This window comes from Alexandromys fortis, unplaced genomic scaffold, assembly GCF_014885135.2.
Source record: "Alexandromys fortis isolate MF-2015 unplaced genomic scaffold, M_Fortis_MF-2015_v1.1 scaffold_6, whole genome shotgun sequence".
NCBI classification, from domain to species: Eukaryota; Metazoa; Chordata; class Mammalia; order Rodentia; family Cricetidae; genus Alexandromys; species Alexandromys fortis.
This window is the reverse complement of record NW_026067902.1, coordinates 8,834,474-8,850,722: the sequence shown is the minus strand read 5'-3', so window position 1 is coordinate 8,850,722 and position 16,249 is coordinate 8,834,474. Positions and strand designations below refer to the sequence as shown.

At 51.9% G+C, this 16,249-nt stretch overlaps 1 protein-coding gene across 4 annotated transcripts; it reads right to left on the bottom strand.

The window, feature by feature from the left end:
* Nucleotides 1-206: 206 nt before the first annotated feature.
* On the bottom strand, nucleotides 207-10,520 carry Lzts3 (leucine zipper tumor suppressor family member 3). Of its 4 annotated transcripts, none has more exons than XM_050134132.1 (5): nucleotides 10,398-10,520; nucleotides 5,238-5,400; nucleotides 4,309-4,785; nucleotides 3,112-3,966; nucleotides 207-2,774 (listed from the first exon to the last, which is right to left on the bottom strand). In XM_050134132.1, the coding sequence occupies exons 2-5, from the start codon at nucleotides 5,307-5,309 to the stop codon at nucleotides 2,076-2,078; spliced, it is 2,103 nt and encodes a 700-aa protein (XP_049990089.1). In that variant the 5' UTR covers nucleotides 5,310-5,400; nucleotides 10,398-10,520; the 3' UTR covers nucleotides 207-2,075. The 4 variants fall into 4 exon arrangements, with proteins under 4 accessions (XP_049990089.1, XP_049990090.1, XP_049990091.1 ...); XM_050134133.1 differs by having other exon boundaries at nucleotides 5,238-5,397; nucleotides 10,398-10,505; XM_050134134.1 differs by having other exon boundaries at nucleotides 10,402-10,472.
* Nucleotides 10,521-16,249: the final 5,729 nt, after the last annotated feature.

Here is a 16,249-nt window from a genome sequence, read left to right as displayed (position 1 = left end):
AGAGGAAGTCGTTGCCTCCCCCCCCCCTCCCCGCCCATTGGTAGGAAAGGTAGAACCACGACTCCTGGACAAACATGGAAGACTTAAGCTTTGAGCCAATCTCCTCGCACAGCACAATGAGTCCTCTGGAGAATGTTTGTTCCAGCTTTGCCTACACCCCCAAACCTTACCTCCCATACTTGCAAAAATACAAGCTGGCCACAGAATGCCATTTAAGAGGCTTTCTCCATTTTATTTCTTTGGGAAAATGAAAAGTCTTTCCATCACATATGGTAGATATATATATTTATATATTTATACATTTATATATAATTTATTTTGTGGTTGGACATTCCAAAGCTGTTCATATTTTTTTCTCTCCCCCCCATCTCTGTTTTGTTTTGTGTTCATTCCTTCTCCCAGTCCCTGTGGACCAGGTCCAGGGCCTAGTGCAGGTACGGTGAGGGATTAGAGGAATGGGCAGTGCTTGCCAGAGTGGCCTCCAATCAAGGTCAAAAACCCATTGAGGACCACCCCGAAGGAGCTGTGCCGAGGGTTGGAGGGCACAAGAGGGCACTCCTGCTTTTTGTGGGGGGTGCACAGCTCGCTAAACAGTCACCAGTCATGGAGGAGGCTGGTCAGGGGTTGGGGAACTTGCTCACAGTAGTTACCAACCCTCTCCACCCAGTCCCCAAAATTCCATCTTGGGGCTGGAAGAGGGAGTGAAAAAGAGAAATACAAGGACTGAGGGCCAAGTCTCCTCTGATTGTTATTGCTGGTGAATTGGAAATTTACTTTCTTAAAAGAGAAATTAGAATTTCCCTGCCTGTCTTGGGGGGGGGGGGATAGACTCTGAGAGATCCTAGATAAGGAAGTGACGCCAACTGTCCCAAGCCATGTCTGTCATCCCTGCCCGGACAAACGAGCCAACTCAAAGTCTGGCCAACAGCCAAAAGGTCAGCGATCCTCAAAGGTTAGCCTTGTTCTTTAGGGGTAGTCACATCCAACCCTGACTGGCCCCTCAAAACCAGGGCCCGGGGCTCAGACTTGGGGAGTGAGCAGTGCACCAAAAGTCAAGCAGAGCTCTCTGCTGGGCGCAAAGGTGAGACTTGGAAGAAAAGGCAGCTTGGGAGGATGATGTGAGCATGAGAGCAGGAGGCTGGGGGAGACAGTGAGGGAAAACACAGGAAGACATCAGACATCCAGCTGACCTCAGATTGAGGCAATCAGAATACCTAAGAGGCAGGTCGCACTTCATAGCTATAATTAGAGCTGACCAGTGACCCTGGGTATGGCGGGGTCAACAAAGCAGCAGGGGATACATAGCCTTGTAGGATCCTGGCCAGAGGGTGAGGGTGGGGCTGAGAAGCCTCCAGGTGACCCTTTCCAAGAAAAGGAAGGCAGATCTCCCCTGGGTACTGAGCTTCCAGCCCCAACTCTCACCTCCCTCAATATACACAGAGGGACACATGCTCAGGACTAGCCCAGGCTCTAAGGCCTGAGCCAAAGATACCTTGCTGGGGGAGGGGTTGGGCAGGTAGCCCTCTCAACCACAGGCAGGCCATCTGCTCCCACTTCTGCTAATCTGCCTGGGGAAGGAAAACACTACATGAAGGAGAGAGACCAGGAACCTAGGGTCTGTCAGCATTGATAGACCCACGCAGGCTCCTTCAGGCTGTGTGGCCTAGGAGGAGAGCACAGACAATAGCATTGGACACAAGGTGACCAGCAGCGGTGGCCCAAGATCTGGGAAGGGGTCTGGGGTACTTCCTGGCAACGCAAGCCTGCTGCCTCCATCTCCAACAAGAGGCTTCCCAGAAGAGGAGCAAGCTCCCCGCACCTGGGACCACACCCCCACGCACTCTGCCCTCCCCCACGTTCTCCTTGGCAGGAGGGTCTCGAGTGGCTACCCACAAAGGCAGTGCTAGAGCTGCATGGACTGAGGATAAGGGGGCTGGTCACAGCTGCTTTGAGAACCTCTTTGGTCTGGGGATATGCAGCGCACATGGGGAAAGGAAATGGATGGAAGGGGACATTGGTGACTCCAACCTTCAGACAGGGCACTTGTCAGAAGGTTGTGCACGCAGATAAGAGAATCAGATTTCTGTGGACTCGATGCGCTCGAGGCGGGAGGGGGTCCAGGCTTTCTTCTCCTCACCATGCTGGGGTGTAGGCGTGCTGGCACCCCCCGCTGCCCCACGCTCCCGAAGTCGCCGCTCCAGCTGCTGGTTGCGCTGGTACATCTCCACGTAACTCAGCTGGAGCTGCTTCTGGTACTCAATGACCTTCTCCTTCTCCTCCAACCACACCCGGCGCTCCTCTGCAAAGCTGGCCCCCTGGCGCTCCCGGGCACGCCGCTCAGCAGCCAGCTCAGCCTGCAGTCTCCCCACCTCCCTGCGCAGGGCCCGTGTCCCACCGTCTCCCGCAGCATCCACCTCCCCATCCACAGAGCTCAGGGAAGCTGCTGCCGCCACCCCAGCCTGGCGGCGCATCTTGGCCTCATCGCTCTCACAGGAGGCCAGGGCTTCCTGTGGCTCGGCCAGGTCCACAGGGGTCAGTGCAGGCTTGAGGCAGGCAGGGGGCAGCTCGCCTTCACTCAGCTCCAGGCTGGCCTGTTTGCTGCCGAAGGAGTCCCTCAGGCTGAGCAGTTGTTCCTCCTTCTCCCGGAGTGAGGCCCTACCCTCCCGAAGTTGTGAGCGCAGTCCCACGATCTCACTCAGCTTCTGCGACACATCAGCCTGGGAGTCCTTCAGTTGCTGCTTCAGGAGGGAAATCTCGCCGGCCTTCTGGCACACCTGGATAGGGACAGGCGGAAGCAGAAGGCAAGGTAAAGGCAGAGCAGACGGAGTAAAGGCTCATCTCAACCCAGCTCCCGCTCCAGGGGCACCGAGCTTCTGCTGGACTCAGGCTCAGACCCACAGGGGGCTCCCGCCTTACTCCGGACAGAAGTGACTCCTCTGCTACAGCCCAAGGGCAGCTTCTGTTCTCAGGGTCACTCTGAACTGATTTGGTCCCCTTCCCTGTGACAACTCCCCCCACTACCCAGTAGTAAGTTGCGGTTCTGAGGTCTCCAGAGGAAGGGGACTTGAAAGGGCGCCAGAGAGGGAAGATCTAAGCCCCCCCAGCCCGCACCTCCCACTTAGTTTCCTCCATCCGGGGCAGGAAGTCGGCCTGCTCCTTCTGGCAGGCGGCCACCTTGTCCTCTAGCTCTTCCCGTTGCCTCATCAGCTGGACTGCCTCCTCCTGCAGCTGCTTCTTGTCCTGCTGTAGCCGCAGCACCTGCAGCTGTAGGCCCTGCTGGGCGCGCTGGGCACGGCGGGCCACCTGCTGCAGCTTCCCACTGCAGCCCTGCCGGAGCTCAGCTAGCTCCCGCTCCCATGCCTTCTGCCGCTCCTCCAACACCTGGGCCACCGCGGCCTCACTCTGCTCCAGGCTGCGCCGCAGAGCCGCCACCTCCTGCTCCTTCTCCCACAGCCGCTCCTCCAGTTCCTGGATCAGTGCGCTGGGCGAGGGTGGTGAACAGGCTGCAAATGGCAGGCCCCCACTTCCACCCTCCCCCGACCCCAGGTGGCCTGACCGTCCCATGGACGATGATGACCCACTCTTACTGGAGGCCCGCCCACTGTCAGAGGTCCCCAGATCTTGGTAGCCTGACCCCCCACCGCTGCTGCCACTACTGTAGCCCGCCGTGCCAATGCGGTTGATATGGCTGGTGGAAGCACTGAGGGGCGCCAGATGCTGGCTGTAGCTGGAACTATAGGTAGGCAAGCTGGTGAGTGAGTTCCGGCCCGAGTCTGAGAGGCCACCCCCACTCCCACCCGCCGGTGTCATGGTCCGAGACTTGTCCAGTCCGCCTTTGAGGCCAGCAGGGCCCTGGCGTCCCTCAGGGGTCCCATTGGTCTGTGGAGGACACAAGTTCTGCATGGAATGAAAGTTCTTGGGTACAACAGGCTTGAAGGCTGATGGCCGGACTAGTGGCTCTGAGCACTGCATAGAAGGAAGGGGGGGAAGAAGCATCAGATTGAGATCTTATCCTTGGCCCCTCCTCTTCCTTATGTCCAAGACTTGTTCAAGAACCCCCTTCTGCCCCAATTATATCTCCAAACCGAGTCTCCCCTGAGGCTCCACCTCTAGTCTCTCCCACAAGCCATCTCTGTCCTGAATCCACAGTGCCTCGGCCCCGGGATTGCACGCCACAACTCCCCATAATGGTTTTCCTCCCGGTTCCCACGATTCCCCCTGAGAAGTCCCACCTTAACCTCTTGTCTTGGTTACCCACCACCACCACTCTAAATTGGGCTATGAGGCTCTCAGGTCCTGGGGACTAACCTGGTCTAGCTTGCCAGAGGTGGTCAGGAGCTTGGGTGGGTGATTGGGTTCACGGTATTGTGGTGGAGCCTTGTCGCTGCCCCCACTGCTGCTGCTGCCCCCACTGCTGCCCACCACGTTACCACAGACATCTGTGTGGTCACTGCTCCGCAGCTCGCCATTGAGGTAGAGAGAGTTGGCGAGAACCTTGTCCTCTGATGGGTAGCGGCCAGGTCTCTCCCTGCTGGCGCCGCTACCACTGCTTCTTGGACCAGGGAAACTGCCCTGGCTGCCCCCACCCCCTGTTCGAGTGCCCACGCTTTTCATAGGGAACTCCTGGGCATGGGGCACCCCACTACCCACACTGCCCATGGTCAGGCGGGGATCTGGGGGTCCAAGCTCAGAAGGCCGGGGGGCAAAGGCCAGGAGAGGATCCCTCCCTGGATCAGCGCGCACAGGTAACGTCTCCAGCTTCGCCATGGCTAAGCCAGACGGGCACTGTGGGCACAAGTGGGAAGGTAGAGAGGTCAGAATTCACCCCCAGCCCCAGGCAAGTCATCCCAGGCCCCACTCTGTCTCTCTGCGTTCCTTTCAACGGACACCAGAGTAACCAGGCTTCCAAGATGAAGGCACCACCAGGCACAGGCCTTCTCAGCTGGGCTCACTCCTTAATCCTACTCCACCCACGAGCCTCCCAGACTCAGTGACTTCCCTGCGCTGCAATTCCCAGAATTTAGTTTTCACTGAATTTACCCTGGGTCATGATTCCTATATTCCAGTTTCCTGGACTGGGAAGATGGGATTGGTTTCCAGTAGGGGACCTCAGAGGTTGAAGGAGAGACACAATAACCCTACACCAAAAAAGCTGACAGTGCGGGTCTTTCCCAGCCCCCTGATCTAAGGTGGTAAACAAGGTGAAAGCTAACTACAGGGAAGACTTCTCTCCTTACCTTTCCAAAGAGGTGGGGGGCGGGCGGGTCCTCAAGCTTGGGACCCTCCGAGGCCGAGTCTGCAGGGGCCATGTGGATCACTCTGGAAATCCGGGCTAGGCCCGAACCAGCTGCATGATTTTGGACTAGCCGACCAAGCCATCCTGCACTACAGTCTTCTCCTCTGTGAAATGGGAAGAATTAAAAACCGAGCTGGGGCGCGCCAGGCGCCTGGAGGCGGCCGGCAAGGGAAAAAAGCCCAGTCTCGGAGTTGGGTGGGCGGAGCTGCCGCTGCGGCCTGCGCCAAGGTCGCCGGTGGGCGCAGCCGTAGTTCTGCAGACCGACATTCACAGGCTGCAGGCTGCAGCAGGTGGCAAGGAAGCCTTCCCGGAGGTTTTCCTAACTTGCCCTCCTGGGAGCCTGGCCCCAGGGTGCCCCACTCTCTGAGATCAGTACTCCATAGCAGTCCCTAAACTGGCAGAGACCCGGGCAGGGACGCAGCAACACCAAAACACCAGCAGCCAGCTCCCCCCCCCCCCCACTCCGGCTTTTCCCACAGGTGGGTGAAGGAGGGGCGGGACTTGTGCAACCAGCGATGATGACCCCTGAGGATGCTCTGCCTGCTGAACCCTGCTAAGAATGCAGTACCACCAGGAAGAGTTCTCGGATTAGCCATTCCTCCACACCCCCCTTTCCCTTTGGACCTTGACCCCGTTCAGTTGACCATGAAGTCCTCAGAGCCAGTTCTGTTGGGTGTGCTCTCTCCCACGGAAGGGGGAGCAAGGCCCTGCTCAAAGAGGCCTAGCTTGCTTCCTGGTTCTTTTGTCTCAAGTCAGCACCTTGGAACACCTGTCCCGGAAATCTGTATAACACAGGTGGGCAGGAATCCTGGGCCAATCCTAGCCACTGGCATGAGGCTCTAATAGTTCAAATATGTGTGCCAGTTCTGAAAGAGGGATGCTCTTCAGGCCTGTAGACCCCAGAACCATGCAGGGCACCCTTTCTCCCTATTAAAATTAAGAGGTCCGTGAATAATGCTTCTACTGAGATGCCTAAATCTAATGCTGCATCCTTCCTGTCAGCCTCCAACTGCCAACAGGGAGGCTGCCAACACGTGTGCCCTTCAATTTCTTCTAGCCACAATACACATTGTGGCTCTAGGTAGTGGGTACGTTCCCCAGCAAACTGGTCATCGGCACTGCAGAAATGTATTCAGTGTCTATCCCCACAGGTACGGAAACAGCACGGTTGCCACCCTCCTCCTTTGGGCCCTTCTGTGCCCACGTGCAGCCTGACAGTGGGCAGGGGACGCACCCAGGGAATCGCTGAAATTCAGGTGTGCCACCCAAGAGTGAGGTCTCTTTTGCCTTACACTACTAGTTCCTGCAGTTTCCACTTGGGAGACGCTCTAGCCTGCTAGCCCTCAACCTTGAAAGCCCCTCCTACCCTGAGCACCGCCCCTCGCTCATCCTCACTGAGTTCAATGGAGGGGACTGGCAGGGTGAAGCCGAGAGGGAGGCCTGGGAATGGTTACAGGAAGAACTGGCAAATCCTCAAGCGGCTGGAGCTCAGGTGGAGGGAACATGAGAAGAGGCTAGGGCACCCGTGTGGGTGTGACATCATTAACATGACAGGGAAAGATTGCTTAGGAGAAATAGGTGTTTCTGAGAAGACCCAAAGATACCTCTTCCAGGGTGGAAAGGCTGAGACTGTTAGCATCTGAGAGTGGTGTGGGTGGGCCTAGCAGCAAGCAAGGGTGGTGGAGCCCCATAAGCCTGGGAGGTAGTGTGGGAACAAGAAAGAGTCCAAGAGACCCTGTGCCAACATGGGGAGGGGGTTCAAAACAGCCAGCCTGGAGGCCTAAGCCCATGATCTTGTCTACTCGGGATTCTGAAGCAAAGATTACAAACTCAAAGCCAGCCTGAGCAATGGAGAGAGACCCTGTCTTAAAAAAGAAAAAAGTGAATAGTGATTGCCTTCTTCCCTAGCAAGTGAAGACCCCAGATTCAGTCCCTAGAACAAAAAACAAAAAACAAAAAAAAAATCAAGAAGAAGAGGAGGATGAGAAGGAAGAAAGGCAGGCAGGGGGAGCAGTGGAGCAGCTCGAGCTACTTGGGGGGAGTCACTTGAGCCCAGAAGTTTGATACAACTCTAAGAACCAAGAGATTCCATCTTAAAAAACAAAGAAATAAAACAAAATGAGAGAGACAGAGAGGGAGGGAGGGGAAAAGAATACAAGGACAGTTTCTAGTGTTGAAAAGAAAAAGGGTCCAGAAGGTAAAACTGGAACTGAAGAGTATGGCCTGGATTTAGCAGCTGAAAACCTCATCGGGGTCCATGTCGAAGCAGCCTTGGGAAAGTGGTGCAAACAGACGCAGACAGACCACAGGGGTGGAAAGGCCTGAGCAGACAGCTGAGGTCAGAGCAGGGCTGGAGAGATGGTGCAGCGGCTAAGAGCATCCTTTGCTCTTCCAGGGGACCCAGCTTCAATTTCCAGTACCCACACGGCAGCTTGCAGCTGTCTGGGACAGTCACACCCTCACACAGACATACACTTGGGCAAAACACCACGTACATAAAATACAAAAATAAAGTGGCTGGGTGATGGTGGCACAAGCCTTTAATCCCAGCACTCAGGAGTTCAAGGCCAGCCTGGTCTACCAAGTGAGTTCCAGGACAGGCTGCAAAGCTACAGAGAAACCTTGTCTCTAAAAAGAAAGAGAAAGAAAAGTTTTAAAAAAATTGGAGAAGAAGAGGACAGAAGAGGCCTTCACTTAAGAAAGTTTGGAATCAAAGGCCTTTTGCTTTTTCTTTTAAAATTAACCCCGAAAGCTTGACATGGTGGCATGGAGGCAGAGGCAGGAGGATCAAGAGTTCAAGCCCTGCCTTGAATACATATTGAGTTTGAGCCCAGTCCAGGCTTTATTAGATCTTGTCAATAATAATAATAATAATAATAATAATAATAATAATAAACAGGCTGGGAGTTTCTCAGTAAGAGAACCTGCTGATGAGTATAAGGACCTGAGTTTAAATCCCCAGCAGCCACACAAAAAGCCAGGTATGGCTGTGCAGTGACTGGAACCCCAGCACTGACGGAGGATTGCCGAGATTTGTTCGCTGCCAGCCTAACTCTAGGTTCAGTGAGAGACCCCGCCTCAAGGGAATGTGGCAGAGAGTGATGGAGCAGGACACCCACCATTCCTCTCTGAGTGCACTAATGGCTTCACCAAAAAACAAAAATTTCAATACGAATTTAAAATTTGATAAAAACAGTGAAGGCAGACGCCGCTCGTGAGAGGCAAGCAGAGGACTAGCAAGGGAGCTGCACCAGAGGCTGGGGTGGAGGAGGCACAAACTACAGGAGTGACTATGTTGATTCTGAGTGACGGGAAAACATAATGAATGCTTGGGAAAATGTTTTATAAATAACTGCGAAGTGCACGCCTTTCTGGAACCCAAGGAAGGAGGACCAGAGCACAGTCGGGAGGTGTCATGGGCCACCCCACGTCACTCTTCCTCTAGAGTGGGTCCTTGTTAGACTCAGACGCTTAGGGTCCTCAGCATTGTCCCGAGCCCCCCTTCTTGTGCTCTCCATGAGGGCTGCTCTGTAGTCAACCAGCAGGCAATTCCCATAGAGTTCCTTGTCACGACTCTAACCTGTCCTAGTCAACCCCCTGTCCCTTGCCTCTTCCAACCGTGAGCTCCTGCAAGTTCTTTCCTCGAAACCCTGGTAGAGAGCTGGGAGGACAAGGCGTGGAATACAGTTCCCTGGTAAGTAGGAACTGAGGGGGGAGGAAGGGCTGAGCTCCCTCTGTAGACCAGGCTCCTGGACTGGCCTAGGTAGCTGTCATCTGCAAGGGCGGTTGAACAGCATCACTCTGGGGTGATAGCTGGTGCCGGAGCCTGTCTCTGTTTCTGTTCCATCAACCCTCAGTGCCTGTGATATTATTACTAGTGCTCAAAGGGGCCAAGTGAACACTGGCTAAACCCTTCCCTGAGCAGGGTGCTTGAGTTCCTGCAGCATACGCTCCAGGTGCAAATCACAGCTCAACTGATTAGGAGGGGGAACCTCATGCAGACCGGTCCACCTCAGATTATCACACCTACCTTACAGCAATTTGAAGAAGGGAACATATAATGTGTCAAATGCTGGTGTTCTTTCTGGCACCCACAACTAAACAGAGCTTGTAGCAGAGTCCCTAAGGCCTCTCTTGACAGCCATTCTGTATTCCTCCCAACATGAGCGCTTCACTCCACATACAACCCATTCTCAGCTCTCTGCCCAGGCTATATTCTCCTGGAACCAGTCCAAATACTGCTTTTTCAGCAGAGCATCCTTGATACCCCAGGGGTCTTGGAGCACTTAGCTCAGGATGCCCCAGGGAGGTTGCACTGTGTTGCTTCCCCATCGGAAACCAGTGTTACCTCAGAGCGTAAAAGATGTCTTTAGGGGGTCTCTGGGCCCTGACATCAAGAAAATGCAAGGCAAATGCATGTGGGAATGTTGGTTATGAGCAATGCAAGTAGGAAATGAATTCAGACAGAGAAACCAGGAAGGGCTTCCAGGAAGGATTAAGGGAAGGGATTCACGGGGCAGAACTTCTTGGTTGGGATGTATGAGAAGAGATTCCTCTTTCCTTGGAAACGTGGGCACCTGCAGGGGAAGAGGCCCATCCCCTGGATTCCGGCTCCGATGAAACCAGTGCTTAAGGGCTGAGAGTACCCACAGCACACCCCCACCCACCCGCTTACACAGGAGCCTGCCTCTGCTGTGCATGTGTGTCAGAGTGTGTGGGGGGTGTCGCCATCTACTAGCACATAGACCCCAGCCACAAATCCTCTGCAAAGGTGCCACAGAGGTCTCTGCGGTTGGAGAAATTCCACCCAAACCTCCTTCGGTCCCCACCAACGCGCGTGGCCCCCGTGGGGGGGAGGCGGGGTGCAGAGAGAAGAGGTGACATAATCCGGGCCGCACCCCCTCCGGCCGCCACCCCCCCTCCCGTCGCCGGGTGAAGCGTCCATGACATCATCGGCCTCATCCCCCAACTCCCGGTACCCTAGCAGCGGGACGCGCCCCCTCCCCAGCTTCCCTCCGGCTAAAAGCGGTACGCGATGCAGCGGGCATGGTGACCTGAGGGAGAACCTGGAGGGCCGCCCCTGCAGGCCTGTATCACTTACTCACTGCCTCAGAGTCCGGCGCAGAGGCTCAGACACCGGCGACAGCTGCCCCGCTCTCTGGCGCAGCCCGAAGCCCGCCCCGCTGGGCGCGCGGCGCGGCCGGGCTCTGCTCTTGGCCCCTCCCGCCCCGCGCCCGCCCCGCCCATCAGCGGCTGCGGCAAACGCGGGCCCGCCCCCAACCACGCCCCCTGGAACCGCCAATCCTGGACGGGGGCGGGACTCGGTGCCTTTAACCCCTTTGGTTGCTGAGCGCTGGCCCGCCTGCCCCACAGGCTGGGTGGTACAGACACTCGGCCTCAGTCCCTTTAAACTCCGTCACGGTGGTGGTGGTGGTGCACGCCTTAATTCCAGCACTCGGGAGGCAGAGGCAGTTGGATCTCTGTGAGTTCGAGGTCAGCCTGGTCTACAAGAGCTAGTTCCAGGACAGCTAGGACTGTTATACAGAGAAACCCTGCCAAGAAAAACAAAAAACAAAAACACTGTACCAAATTTTGGGGGTCACCCCTAGTTTCTGCTCTCCAAGTAGTCCAGCAGGTTTCTAGTCTCTCTGAACCCCACATCTTTTTTTTTTTTTAAATATTTATTTATTTATTATGTATACAATGTTCTGTCTGTGTGTATGCCTGCAGGCCAGAAGAGGGCGCCAGACCTCTTTACAGATGGTTGTGAGCCACCATGTGGTTGCCGGGAATTGAACTCAGGACCTTTGGAAGAGCAGGCAATGCTCTTAACCACTGAGCCATCTCTCCAGCCCCCTGAACCCCACATCTTGAATAAAAAATATGAACCCTTTCGTTTGGGGACAACCCACTTGGATTTAACTCCTGCACCAGCTATGACCTAAAGCAGAAGTCCTAAATCCTTCAAATCTGGGGCTGGAGAGAAGGCTCAGTGGCTGCTCTTCCAAAGACTCTGGTTTAATTCCCGCCACCCACACAGTGACTCGTTTCAACCGATCCCTTCTGCCCCTTCTTCCGCCCTCCGTGGGCACTGTACAAATATGCGATCGGAACAGCCATACACAGAATATAAAAATTTAAGGAAAACAACAACAACACAAACACCTTACGATCCTTCAAACCAGCAAAGGTGCGTCCGGGGTGTGAAGGCACCTGTGGTTACCATATCGCTGGAGAAAAGTGCCAGTAAATCAGCCAATTAAAAATTTGTCGCTACAGAAAATATGTATTTTATACTCCAGTGTGGTTGAATGTTTTCACCTTGTGCTCATGTAAAACTAACAATCTTCTTTCCCATACCAAAGAATCTGAGTGGTGTAAATACTTGATCTTGACTCAGATCTCCACCTTGGCAAAAAAAAAAAAAGCACATGGCGTATACTGCAGTAAGAGCCAGTGGCCCAGAAAGACTGCCAGAAGACTGCCTTGAACTACGGCCTTGGCTTGATGAGAATGGGACCCAAGCTAGACCCAGACTTCTGAAAGCTAGGCCCAGACTTCAGCAAGAGGCTGGCATGTGATTTAATTAATAATATCTGTTGATACCTGATGAGTTTCGCCTCCTATTCATACTCATCCTATGTCCTATTCATATTCATCCTCTGTCATAGTTTTTTATTTTTTCCCTTTTTCTCTAATTTTTTTGTTTTCTATGGTGACTTCATTAATGCCTCTTTTTAGTTCTAATGATTGCCTTTAAATGCATTAACTAACTTCCTATTTCACAAGTATTAGTCAATGACAAATCACTTTTATATTCTGGAACTCTAAACCAGTGTGTCACGGGATTTGCAGTGATCCTCCTGGCTTGTGGCCACCAACCATAGCACAAGATAAATTTATTTTTTCCAGTCAGAGAGGTAATGTGCCTGCATGCCGCACTTGCTTTAAACAGATAAGCTCCGATCTGCTACCTTTTCAGTGCGTAGACAATGAGGAAAGGGGGGAAGATGGAAAGACTCTCTAAGAGAAATTTTCTTTTCCTTTTTGATGGGGGCATTGAGGCAGGGTCTCTCTACATAGCCTGGCTGTCCTAGAACTCACTTGGTAGACCAGGCTGGCTTTGAACTCAGAGATAATCACCTACTTCTGCCTCCTGAGTGCCAGGGTTTCTCTGTGTAGTCCTGGCTATCCTGGAACTCACTCTGCATTCTTCTGCTTCCCAAGTGCTGGGATTAAAGGTGTGCACCACCAACATCTGGCAAAAACCTGTTTCAAAAGAATTGGGTCGTTCATAGCTATGTGTGGTGGCACATGCCTGTCGTTCAAGCTACTCGGGAGCTTGGGATTCAAACTGGAAATCAGCTTGGACAACATAGCAACGCTCAATCCAAAAAAGTAAATTAGGGCTGGAGAGATGATTCAGCAGTTGAGAGCACTGACTGCTCTTCTAGAGGACCCAGCACCCACATGGCAGCTCACAATAGTCTGTAACCCTAAGATCTGACACCCTCACACAGACATACATGCAGGCAAAACATCCATCCACATTAAAAACCAAAATCCACAAAAGGTGTCACATTCCCTTAATCCCAGCACTGGGCACTGGGGTAGGAGAGAAGCAAGAAGATTGCTACAAGGCCAGCCTGGGGTACATAGTGAGTGCCAGATCAGCTAGGTCCATAGAGAGATGGTGGCTAAGAAAATTAATAAAACAAAAGAGGAACCAATACCTGAAATTGTGTGTAGTGGCCCTCTTCTGTATACCTAGCATTTGGAGCCGAGACAGGCAGATCAAAGTTCAAGGCTAACCTAGGTTATATACTGAGTTCTAGGTCAGCCTGGACTACATAGTGAGATACAGTTTCCAAACAAAGAATAAATTAACTTTAAAAATTTCCCAAGCCAGTCATGGTGGCTCAAGCCTATAAGCCCAGCTCTTGTGAGTCTGAAGCAGAATTACTGTGACTTCGAGGCCAAGCTGGGTTACATACTTTCAGGCCAGCCTGAGCTAGACAGGGAGATCCTAGGGAGGGTAGAGAGGAACCCTAATTTATCACAGCTGATATTAAGACTCAGATTATGTACTACTTTGATTTTGGTAAGATCAGGACGGTGTAAATGGTTTAAGGGCAGGCTGCCCTCCTACTTTGTGTGAATAAAGCTCCAGGGCTCAAACTGGCCAATCACACTCATTACCAGAGGTAGAGGGCACCCCGCCATCTTGCTACTAGGATGGTTGCCTCCACAGCTCCTACTTGTTGTCTCCAATCCTAAGCGCAACTCCAGTGCAGCTGTGCCTGCCCTGCAGCATCGTCTTCCCGTGAGCTGCGGGCACACTTGAGGAACACATGCTACCAATCTCACCTGTCTAGTGTCAGGTGTTCTGTTTGGCAGCTCCTGTAACTTTAGGCTTGGGAATCCCTCTCTTATCAATGGGAGAAAGAAGAGCCATTAAAAACAAAAGTCAAAAGAGACGGATGGAGAAGAAAGGCAGGCAGGAAGGAAGGAAAAGAGAAAAGACTGATGGTTGGGTCTGGAATGGTGGCATATTCCTTTATCCCCGTGCGGGGCAGGCAAAAGCAGGTGCATTTCTCTGAGTTCAAGGTCAGCCTGTTCTATGTGTTAAGTTTCAGACCTGACAGCTGCGCAACCTGCTAAAAAAGAACACTGATGTGGCAGGGTGCAGTCACGCACTCCTTTGATCCCAACACGGGCAGTTCTCTGAGTTCGAGACCGGTCTGGTCTACAGATCTAGTTCTAGGATGGCCAGGGCTATACAGAGAAGCCCTGTTTAAACAAACGAGCGAGGAAAAACAGAAGGAAAGCTAGTTTGCTATAGAAAAAAGGCTAGAATGACATAATTGGTTTTACAGATGTAGGACAACCAGCAAAGAGATGGGCCATTTCCTGAAAGGAACTCAGTTCTATCCTGTAAAACCTATGCTGGAGTTCTAAGCCTCGAAACGTAATGAATCTACATTTGGCTGTGGCTATAACTCAGTGCGTGCATGACGTCCTGGGTTTGAGCTCTATCAGGACATAAAACTGAGCAGGCATGCACACCTGCCATTCTAGCACTTGGAGTTAAGCAGGAGGATCGTACGTTCAGCATCAGTACATCTATATAAGGAGTTCAAGGCCAGCATGAGATATAGGAGAACACATCAGAATATCTACATACATAAACTAATGTGTTGTTTCCTAGCACAGGCTTTGGGTAAGACATCACGGCAGCGGTGAAAAAGACACAGAAGGATGAAAATTGAATGGCGAATAAAATCCCAAAGGCCCCAGGTCTACAGAAGAACAGGCAAAGAGATCACTCATAGAACTCAGATGGCCACTCGGAAGTGGGAAACTTTCAGCTTCAAAGGAGAACTTGGGGCTCCTTCTGTGGGAGGACTGTGCCTCCGAACACAAACTGGTAGATGATGAACTAATTCACATCTCAGTCTGGGCGTCTGTACTAAAGTTGGTGTGACTTACATTTGAGTCAGGGCAGTGTGGTGCACATGCAGATGTGGGGTCTGGAGGCCGTCGGGTACCTTCCTTGATGACTCTCCACCTCAATCGCTCTCCACCTTGCTTTCTGAAACAAGGTCTCTCACTAAAGCTCCAGCTCATGGATTTGGCTAGACTTACTGGCCGAGCAAGGATCTGCATGTGTATGCGCCAGCCTGCCCCCAGTTATAGACATATTCTGGCACCTGGCATTTATATGAGCACCCATTAGACACTTTACCAGCTGAGTCACCTATATCAGTATGAGGGTTTTTTTTTCCTACAGCAGTGCTTACTTAATGAGAAACTAAAAATCTCTGAAATTGGACAAAATATTTATGAAAATTACCTATAAAGGTTCTTAGAACTAAATAGATCAATATAAAACTATAACTGAAATAGGGACCAGAGAGAAGGCTCACGGGGGCTGAAGAGATAGCGCAGTGGTTAATAGCACCGACTACTGTTCCAGAGGACCTGGGTTCAATTCCCAGCACCCACATGGCAGCTCACAAGGAATCTGACACCTTCACACCAGTGCATATAAAATATATATAGTGCAATTTTTTTTGAGACAGTTTCTCTGTGTAATAGCCCTAGCTGTCCTGGGACTCACTTTGTAGACCAGACTGGCTTCGAACTCACAGAGATCCACCTGCCTCTGCCTCCTAAGTGCTGAGATTAAAGGCAGACACTACCACTGCCCAGCTTGGTACAATCTTTAATAATGTTTTATAAGCTGATTTTACATGTGCACACACACACACAGTGCACGAAAACCAAAAGGTAGAAAAAAATGTAACCTATATTCCTGACTGAATTCGTATTACTTTTTAACTAACTGCATATCTCACCTAAAGTAGATAGTTTTTACTCTTAAGTTCCTCAAGGTCTCAACCTTCAGGGACGGTTTTTGTTTTGGGAGTGGTGGCACACACCCTTGATCTCAAGCTCTGCAGAGGCAGGTGAACCTCCACCAGTTCCAGGCTAATCTGAAGAGAGTTTCAGGCCTGCCAAGTGAAACTTTGTCTCTAAATAAACAATAAAACAATAAAATAATTGATGGATTATAATACCAAGGACCACCTGTACTTGATCACTGTAAACTTCTTTGCAAGATACAAAGTAAAAAGAAAGACCCATCAATACCCTTAAGTAAGCTCTCTGTTCTCACAACTGTTTGTGAAGCAGAAGAGATTTTTCTGTTTTGTTCTGAAGGAAAAGCCTCTGGTTCTGGCTAGAGCTTGCAATACAGCTAAAGAGAGTCCTGGACTCCTCATCTTGTAGCTCCTATCTGCTGGGGTTACAGAGACCCAGCCAATTTCATGGAAGTGCAGACTTAAAACAGTTCTAAGTTCTGTAATAGTTGGCTGGAATAAATCAACCCAGCTCAGCTTTCTTTGGAAACCTGTCTTTTTTTTTTTTTTTTTTTTTTTAAAGATTTATTTG